The sequence below is a fragment of the Suricata suricatta genome, chromosome 17 (genome assembly GCF_006229205.1).
Source record: "Suricata suricatta isolate VVHF042 chromosome 17, meerkat_22Aug2017_6uvM2_HiC, whole genome shotgun sequence".
In the NCBI taxonomy this organism is placed as follows: Eukaryota; Metazoa; Chordata; class Mammalia; order Carnivora; family Herpestidae; genus Suricata; species Suricata suricatta.
The window spans coordinates 25,872,460-25,882,546 of NC_043716.1; the positions used below are offsets into that span (position 1 = coordinate 25,872,460).

The 10,087-nt window shown below is 42.2% G+C and overlaps 1 protein-coding gene across 1 annotated transcript in view; it reads right to left on the reverse strand.

Annotated features, from left to right (window-relative positions):
- Positions 1 to 4,471: 4,471 nt before the first annotated feature.
- YPEL2 (yippee like 2) overlaps positions 4,472 to 10,087 on the reverse strand; it is a 42,920-nt gene continuing 37,304 nt past the window's right edge. Inside the window, exon 4 of the mRNA XM_029928202.1 lies at positions 4,472 to 9,236. Within this exon, the coding sequence (XP_029784062.1) occupies positions 9,147 to 9,236 (90 nt within the window). The 3' untranslated portion in view covers positions 4,472 to 9,146. The remainder of the gene's footprint in view (positions 9,237 to 10,087) is intronic.

The following is a 10,087-nucleotide window of genomic DNA, read 5'->3' on the forward strand; positions in this document are numbered from 1 at the left end:
CATTGGATGATCTCATCGGCAGAAACATTATCAACTTATATTCTTAGTTTTTGACACTGTGCTGGCCTGGTACAGAACATACCAGCCAAATGAATGACAGGTCAAATTATCCTACTTTAATGAAGGGACATTTTATTTTTATTTATTTTTTGTAATGTTTTATTTCTTTTTGAGAGAGAGAGAGATAGCACAAGCAGGGGAGGGTCAGAGAGAGAGGGAGACACAGACTCTGAAGCAGGCTCCAGGCTCTGAGCTGGCTGTCAGCCCAGAGCCTGATGCAGGGCTCGAACCCATGAACCACCAGATCATGACCTGAGCCGAAGCCGACGCTCAACCGACTGAGCCACCCAGGCACCACTGAAGGGGCATATTAAAGTCTATTAAGGTGGCTCAAAGAATGTGATAGGAAAAAAACATAAACAGTAATAAATTTTAAGAATATACTGTGAGTGAATTTTTGTTTCTTGGAATGGGAAACCAAAATCTTCCCAAGAGACTCCATTATTAATGCCATAAATAAAATATCCCTGCTTGGTTGCTGTGCCTGCATGGCCTTGCTCTGGAGAATGAGCTCAGAATGAGAAGCAAGCAGTCGAGGGGAGGCTGGAGAGGTGACCAAGATTTGAGAGCATTCCGCTTCTTCTGCATGTTGCCTGCATATCAAACCAGGATGTAAAAATAAAGAGCAAATTATGCTTTATTGAAGACCAATAAAGATTATTACCATGAAGATTATCCAATAGGATTCTAAACCTTAAGGATATTTTTCTAGATGATATCCTTCCTTTTTCTTTCCATAACTGTACATACTTCAGAAGTAAAAGCAAGTGTGTGGTGCAGGAGCCAACCACTTGCCCATCGCCTGGGTGCTGGGTTCTAGTTTCAGTCTGCTCATCAGGCTCATGACCAGGTGTTGGTGACTTAACTTCCTCTCCTCCTTTGTAGAGGTGGTTTAGAGAGATGAATACTAAATATCCTACATGCTAGTGATATTCAGCTGCCAAAAAAAAAAAAAGTGACACTTGCTAAGTCCCATTTGATTGAGTCAATTTGATAGACACTTTATGGCTCCTATTTGATCCTTATGATAACTTGAGTGTGGTTGCTGGTATCCCTAAATTTACGGGTGACGCAAAACAGTGCCTAGAATTACAGTGACTTCCTCAGAGTGATCAATATACAAGCACGCAGTCAGGCTTCAAATCCCCATCTGTCAACTCCAAAACCAACCTTCGTTCTACTTGGCCCTGGTAATTTCTGAGGTTGGAATAAACCATTAGCATGATTTTAATTCAAAATACATATAATTTAATAGTTCTGTCACAGTTTTCAAATCATTTTCTAATGCCTTAAAAAGATCAGCTTTCCCAGCTAGCCTGTCTGTCATTAAAACAACCCCACAGAGTGCCTGGGTGGCTCAGTCAGTTAAGTGGTTAAACGTCCAACTTCAGCTAAGGTCATGGTCTCATGGTTTGTGAGTTTGAGCCCCATGTTGGGCTCTCCACTGTCAGCACAGAGCCTGCTTTGGATCCTCTGTCCCCCTCTGTCTCTGCTCCTTCCTGGCTTGTGCTCGCTCGCTCTCTCTCTCTCTCTCTCTCTCTCTCTCTCTCTCTCTCTCTCAAAAAATAAGCAAACATTAGGGGGAGAAAAAGATTAGAAGTCTCTTCATGCCACACTAACGTTTAATCTTTGGCTTGTTCCAAGCTGGCCTGGAGAGTTAGCCCTGAACGGCCCCAGAGACAGTGTGGCATCATAAGGTACTTTAGTCACCTCTACATAGGCAAATTTTTTACTTTCCTCTTTTCTATCAGTCTGAACAACTGAACGCAACACGTTTTACCTTAAAATCACAGCCCTATAATCAACAGGCCTGAAATCATATAAAATAAAGGTATAACAATTCTTCTGAAGTTTGAGCTCTTGGCTTCCAATGGGAAAGACAGAATTTCTATTTCATTAAAAAAAAGAGGGGAGGCAGTGGTTGGAGAGAAAACAAAACATCCATGACAGTTTGGGTGTGTGCTTGGTCTGATCTGCCAGAAAGTTTCCTATTTGCTAGTTATTCCTGGTTCCTGAATGGCAGGCCAGGGCCACAGACTGGGAGTAGGTGGGGGGCTTCAAATCAGAACAAAAGTTTACAAATCCCAGCTCTCCCATGAGGATGTTATTTATGATCTGAACCTTACTTTCTTGTTTTGTAAAATGGAGTATTTGCTTCATAGGATTGTTGCAAAATTAAGCAAATAAAGTACATAAAAATCAAACACAATAGTCCTCTTCATTTCATTCCCAATTCAAAATAGCAATCTGTAATCAAAACAACCATTTTATTACTGACTTCTTAGTATGTGCCAGGCACTGGGCCGAGCCCTTTCCATAGATTATCTTTTGACTAAGTGAAACCGGTATTTGAAACCAGGTGCACTGAATCTCCAGTGATTGCCCTGTGCCCTGCTCTTGGTTCAAATTAAAGGATTTATGAGCAATTACTTCTGCAGGAAACAGCTGCCCATGAGGTTGGTGGTTGATGTGGCTGGATATTTGGCCAACTAGGGAGGGCCACGCATAACCCTTTGTTCTCCCACTTGGTACATTTAGTACCACTGATTTTCTGCTCCCAAAGGTTAGTTCCCTGACTAGACTAGGCACATAATAAATGTCCAAAAATGCTTGTTGAATAAATAAGTGCAAATATTAAACTGATTGTTCCTGACATAACCAATTACCTACCTCGGGTAGGAAACACTTAATGCTAACCTCTCCATTCTCCTCTTAGGGATACTAACATATTAAAGAGATTTTGAAAGCTTGCTAGTTCTCCACCATCCACATTAATTCAATATTCACCAAGCAGTTACTAAGCACGTATATTAACTAAGGGGCCAAGGATTATACATGTGATCTATTGCAGAGTATTAGAAAACAACAAAGCCCAGCTTACACTCAGCTATGGAATACACACACAATACCTTTCAGGCAGCAGCGACCTTTGTGGTTTTGCTTAAATTAATTTTCTTATTCACAAACCCTGAACCCTTACTTATTAAGCAGTCGTGATGGGCAGGCCGAGAAAGCATCCTATGAAGCCATATAAGAATTAAGAAGCCTGAAGGAAGAGACAAGCTAAATTTTGGAACACAGTGTAGGGAAAGAACATAGGGCTGGGAAGCCAGGCTATGATTCCTGACCCTGTTATTCCCATGAATTCTTCCTAACCTGAATTTCATCATCTGTAAAATGGGAATAATACGCATTTGTCATTACTTTCCCATAGAGTGGTGAGGACTCCTAGGATGATGTGAGGAAATGCCTCATCGCAAGGATCTTAAATGAGGTCATGTAGGCAAAGTACCCAATTCAAGATCTGAGGCACGCCAAGCACTCCATGAACATCAGTGACCTCCCCTCACTTCCTCCAATCTGATCTCCTGGACAGCCAGTGAGGTGTGAGAGCTGGGAAGTGTGAGGATTGCTGGTTTGGAACTGGTCATATCCAGCACATGTTATCTTTTCTCTCCTCCTGGTCTGCCAAAGGCAAACAAGAATGAAATGATAACAGACACATCCACTGAAGCAAAACAGGTCACAGAAATAAGATAATACACTCAAGGACAAATAAAAGTCAACTGCAGCTCAGCCCAGAATGGGTAAGTGAAAACTCATGGGAAGTAGATAAAATATTTCTTATTTTATAGAGAACAGGCTTTTAAAATACTCTCACCAATGTGAAAACACACAAATACATACACACACCTAGTGTGGTTTTAATATCCTCTTTCTTCACTATTTCAATTGCCCACACAAGCTGAGGGCAAGCTCTTTGAAAAGTTACAGTATAAAGTCAAGTACAGGCAAAAATATTGAGTGTGTTAAATGAAGGCACCAGAGCACAAAACTACGTACGCTGACTGGTTGCGCAAAACTACGGATATGGACGATGCTGAAGGGAAACCAAACCAGGTGATTTATTAGAATGGTCCAACCCTCACCCAGCACCTAGAATCTAAGGTTTCATAGTCATTCCTTGAGTGAGAAGACTGGATTCTCCAGATGCTGTAACCGTGAATGCTCATTTCCCGTTGTTAGCTGGTTATTCAGATATGCTGCCTCTTTGTGACATAATTTTGTTGTTTTACAATTCATTTATCTCTTCACTTAATGCAACCCAATTTCCCCCAAAGAAATTTGGATATACAGAAAAGTTTGGAGAGTCTAAGAATATGGGGGTTAATAGACAGAAATCCTAAAGGTCACTCATGCATTTCTGATATCCAAAGATAAGAGAAACATTTGTAGATAAGCAGGAGGCCTGATTTTTATTCATTAACTGGCCAACGGTCCTTGGATAAAACAATCCCACAGGTTCTTAGTTGACAGCTCTGTGAATAGGGTTAGACAGATGACCTCCTGCAGGCTTCTCAGTTACTTTAAATGTTGAAAGTCAAGATAAAACATGCAATTAAGACAGATGAGCCTTCCAAATATTTGAAAACTTTATTTTCTCAAATGAGCACCAACACAGATTGGAAATATGACAGAAACAATGCACTTTTCTCTAATACTGAATCACTATGTACAAATACAGGAAAAGGTGAAGACACATTATTTGAAAATAATTCTTTGTTATTGAAGCAAAGTGACCTGAAAAATGCCACCAAAAAAAAAAAAATACAAAGAAAATAACAAAACCCAAACCCAACAAATACAGTTTGTAAACACAAGCATAATTAGGTTCCGTATTCAAAGATCATCTCTGCAGGTTGGAAAAGGGAACGGACTCTCACTTTCACCAAAATGTTATATGAAAGCATATAGGCAGAATAAATTTGGTGATGATTATAGCTTGTTTCTTCTTGGCTTTACCTTTCACTTCTGGCAGATTTCATGACTGTATTTTGCTTAAAAATATTAAACATCTCTTTCTTCCACTTTGACCACTAGCACATTTTCTCTGACATATTTTAAGAGTCTAACTCAATTGGGTTTAAGATTTGATTCACTAGCCTCTTCTTGAACGTGAGGCAATCTGACCTTCAAATAAAATAAGCTGTTTACCTACAAGGTATTGTGTATGATTTTACTGATGTTCTTTTAACTCAACCCAGTTAATGATGTGGCTTTTATAACAGGAGCCCTAGGGAACGTAAGGAGTACACTCACATCTAAGAAACAGAGACTTGACTCTGCTTGATCTTCACAAACAACAGACTTCCTTTACAATCTGTGAAAGTTGAGCACACAATGAAAGAGGAGCAAACTGGCAATAGCTCCAAGCTCAGAAAAACAAAATCCTCATGGTTTGTGCTGTTGGTCCACTCAGAAACAAAACAACCAGAGAGAAAGAGAAGAAAAGCCTTATGTGCCCAAAGTGTAAACTGTAGGTATAGTGTCCCCAATAAGGAAGAAACCAGGAAGCACAATCCAAGTGCTTTTTACACACATGTGCACACATGTGCACACATGGGCACACACACAAATTAAAAACAAGATCCCAATTTGTTGGTAATTCTTCTAACAAAAGGAATCACTAAGTTGTTACTAAATTTGATTTTATTTATTTTCTTTTCTAGCCAATATTGGTGCAAGAAAATATTCACAACCTGGTAGTGTAGCGCAGAGTCTGTTCCAATGGGAAAGAAATGCAGAGAGGCATTGCCTTACTGCCTCTGTCCAGACTAAAGTGATACAGATCTTTTTTTAGAAAGAGTATACTGATGATCACTATTTCCCTTAAAATATACTTCAAGAAATGCAGAGGAAACCATAGAATTTAAAAATGAAAATAAAAAGTGCTCTCAGGGGATCTGAGAAAACAGCACCAAATATATTATTTAAAAAATTAAATATTATTTACAAAAGTATATTTCACAAGCAACTTTTTTAATATATATATCCACTTGAAAATCTTTTTATAAAGGGGACACCTCTTTTTCACACACTGACCCACCAGTGTAAAGATTGACTCTATCCTATGTCCGTGATCTTGCTGTCATAGGGGTTGGGGCAGCACTCAGGCCCAGCTGACAATCTGTGGCCATCAAGTTTGGCTGTATTTGATTCATGTCAATTCAACCCATCAGCAGCCTGAGACTAACATCCTGGGGGGTTGGGTGCATCCAGGGCTGCCAAGGCCACATGACCCAGGGCAGCACAGGGGAGACAGAACTAGAGGGTCTGCTGGCTGGACTTCAGTTGCAAATGAAGGCAGCTGCTGGCTGAGGTATAGAACTTCATGCCTTTCCCTTTCTCGCTTCTCCCTTTCCCCTGCCCTCCTCCCTGCATCCTGCCTGGGCTTTACCATCACACTCTGATTCCCTGACCCTGCCAGGGGTGAATGGATGAGGTCTTTGGTTATGCTCTGAGTCAATAATTTGGTGAAGAAATTAAAGAATGAACTGACTGAGGCCAGGAGTTGATGCGTCTCCATCACTCAGCTGCGGTCTCTCCAATACTGCTAGATCTTAGGTAGACAAGCTATGCATGGAGCTAAAGGTATAAGAAGCACTTTTGGTTTCATTGACACAAAGGGATAGCCTAATGAGTTATGGTTTTTTTCCCTGGGAGTTATGGGAAAACCAACATTCTACTCAGATCTTTCACACCAAGTACGGCGCCATGCACCCACTGGATGCTCAATGGGTGATAACTAAAAAAAAAAAAAGAAAAGAAAAGCCAGAACCCAGTCTAACTGAAGCCTGCTCTGATCCATGCAATAGTCAGAGGCCTCCTCCCCCAGGAGCAACAGTGGCACATTGGTTTCTTCTCCCCCTTGAAAATTCTAGAGCGCCCCATGACTGGTTTCTAGATCACCACACTCCAGTTTTAGTTTCAAAGACATAACAACTACCCATGTTTAACCCTCATTTTCGTTCTATGGAAAGGAGTATCAATAATTAGGACATTCCCTGAGCAAAGGGGCGAATTAAAATCCATCTATGAAGGCCATGGCCTTCAAGAGAGAAAGAGGGATCTATAAATTTTGTGCTGGCACGCCAGCTTAGGAATGTGAAAGTTGAAAATGCTTTTTATTGAGATCTTGGCCCTGAGAGCCAGAAGACCTTTTTCTCTGGGAGCAGAGATGAAATACTCCTTCTAAACCTCAGTCTGCTTTTTAGGAATCTGGGGAGAACCTAACCTCCCCAGGATACTAAAGCACTGGAAGATGTGGACAAAAAGCCTCTGGGTACAAGATTCAGTTCAATTCTTTTCAATTCAATTCAATCCTCTTTTTTCTTTTTTTTTGGTCTTGCAGAGGCAGTCTACTGCTAACTCTGGAGCCACTTGGCTTCCTGTCAGTCCTGTTGTCCTCCACCTCCGGGGCAGGACCATGCCTACCCCAGGTCCCCCTTCTGCAATCAGCACTCAGAGACATGAAAAAGCATTTCCACCATGGAGTCACTCCCTAGGGGAAGTTATCTGAATTCTGGAAATGTCCTGGATTGGCTGCTTGAATCTTGATTATTCAATTTAACAGATTCTTGCCTCCATGAACTCATTCTCTCGTGACTTTTAAGGTGAATTCTTCCTATAGGATCGGCCTACTTTCGAGAATGAGATGCTGAGAATTATCTAACATAACCTGCACATATCTTAATAATAATTACATTTTCAGTCCAAGCAATAAAATTAACTCAGTTAAATGAGTTTCGGTCACGCACCGTGTACTGCCTGAAGTGTTGGAGAACACACTTCACAGTGTTGGTTAATTGTAACAAACTCCTTTCTCTCATGAGCCTTATAGGGATTTGTTCCCTGCTTCCCTAACATAATAAACTTTGGTTTGGGAGATGGGAGGCGGGCGCTAATATTGGAATTTGTTACCTGATGTTTGACATCATATCTAAGCCCTCCCCACTGCTGGACTGCTCTGACAATTTCTCTCCACACAAAGCATTCAAGTCCAAGGAGAATAACTAAGGGCATAAGCAATCTACCGGCCAGGTCATCACTAAGCTCAAAGCCTTGGGACTTTGTTTTCCACAATCTACAATGATAGAACTGGAGAAAAACAACCCAAACTCTATCTACATGGAATTGCTGATCTCACCAAAGCCACTGCATACTAAAGGGGAAAGATACACTAACCTGTAATGGCCCAGATCTAAACTATTCCCAGCACTGCCCCACCCCACCCACTTCCTTGCCACAACGCTCTTTTCTTACTAAGGGTCAGGAAAAAAAGGTCAGACAGTCAGAACTGCTAGCTGGTTCTGCTTTTTTTTTTTTTTCCTGGCCAATATCTGAGCCATTTCCGCAGGAGCTCCCAAACTACAGCCCCCTTTGTTCCCTGTTCTCCTCAATCACTGATTTTACTTGATTGGTGGTCAAAGCCTTTGGGATGTTTGCATCTTGCATCCACTGCAAAAGGCAGTCTCCCCTCCTCTCACCAACAGTGGCAACAGTGGCTGAAGAGGCAAAGACCACCTGAAGGGGCAGTGAGGCGTCAGAGTCGTCAAAACCATCTGGGCTTCGCACTCTCACCTGCCAGGACACCCCCAACTGGACCCAGGAGGACCAGGCCCCTGCCCCACTAGTTAGGGCCCGTTCTTGTGCTCAATGCTAAACCGGACACAGCTGGTGTCAGGAACAGAAGCTTCTGATCAGAGAGAATGCAGTCATGAGGTATTTTTTTTCTTTGTCCTTTTAGACAAGTCGATTATTTCAAGCCTAAGTTACCAGGACTCCAGGAGCAGCACAAGTTTGTTCCTACCTCTAACGTCCCATCCCCTGGCCAGCCCTGGGACCCTCAAGGCTCCCCATTTCCTTCTTCCTTGCACCCTCGTGCTGTGCCACTGCTCTCCTGACAAGAGGCCATCAGGCAGCTCTGAATGGGCCCCAGGGCCCTTATCAAGGTGGGCTGCCGCCATGCGGTCAGGCGTCTGTTCCTTTCGTTGTTTTGTTTTCAGCCAACACTAGAACAGAGAGAGAAGCCAGGATCAACTCACAAACAGATACAAAGCAAAGAGACAGAGAGACAGCGATTTAGAGGCTGGTCACCAGAAAGACGGTGGCAGGGTGGGAGAATGCCCCAGATGGCAAGGCCCCTAAATGGATGGAACCAAGTGTTCAGTCACTCTCTCACGCTTGGGTAGAATGTTCGGTCGGATGGCGTTCATGTGGACACTGGGGTCGGTAGATCCCTCCGATCAGTCCCAGCCATTGTCCTTGATCATGTGTGCTAGCTCAATGATGTACTTGCCTTCTTTATATTTCTGGCTGCTTTCAAAGGCATGTTCCTAGGAGACACAAAGGAAGAGAGAAGACACTAAATGACCAAAGACAAGTAGGTAACTTTTTTTTTTTTTTTTTTTTTTTTGGTAGCACAGGAGCAAAGGCAGGCCGATGACAGGGATCAGGACCAGCCTCAAGCAGCCTCACTGAGAGAATTCCCACCACACAGACATGCCACTGCACTGAATACAGCTGTGAGGCAGCACCACAACCTTCTCCGCATTTACAACAGTTTTAACTATTTTGCAATTTAAATAAGTATTTTCTCAATATTTACCATAGAATTTCTTCAAGATCTTTGCTCATTTAAGTCTTTGCCCAGGGCTTCCTGGGTGACTCAGTCAGCTACCTGACTCCTGATTTTGGCTCAGGTCATGAAATCAAGCCCTGCGCCGGGCTCCACACAGACAGTGAGGAGGTTGCTTGGGATTCTCTCTCTGCCCCTCCCCTGCTTGCACTCTCTCTCTCTGTCTCTCAAAATAAATAAATAAACTTAAAAAAAAAATCTTTGCCCAAATGTCACCATCTTAGTAAAATCTTCCCTTCTTTAAAAGCACAACTTCCAGCCCAGAACTCTCTTCCCCTCTGTTTCTGTTTCATTTTTCTCCACAACACTTACCATTCTCAATTATACAGTATAACCTCCATGTCTATTTTACATATTGTCTTCCACGACCACAAAATAAATTTCATGGACAGCAGAGAATTTCATCTATTTTGTTCAGTGCTGTGTCCCTTGTGTCTAGAAGACTTCTTGCCATATAACAGGTCTTCAGTAAGTAACTTGGAGTGTGTGTGTGTGTGTGGGTGTATGTGGGGTGTGTGTGTGTGTGTGTGTGTGTGTGTGTGGGTGTGG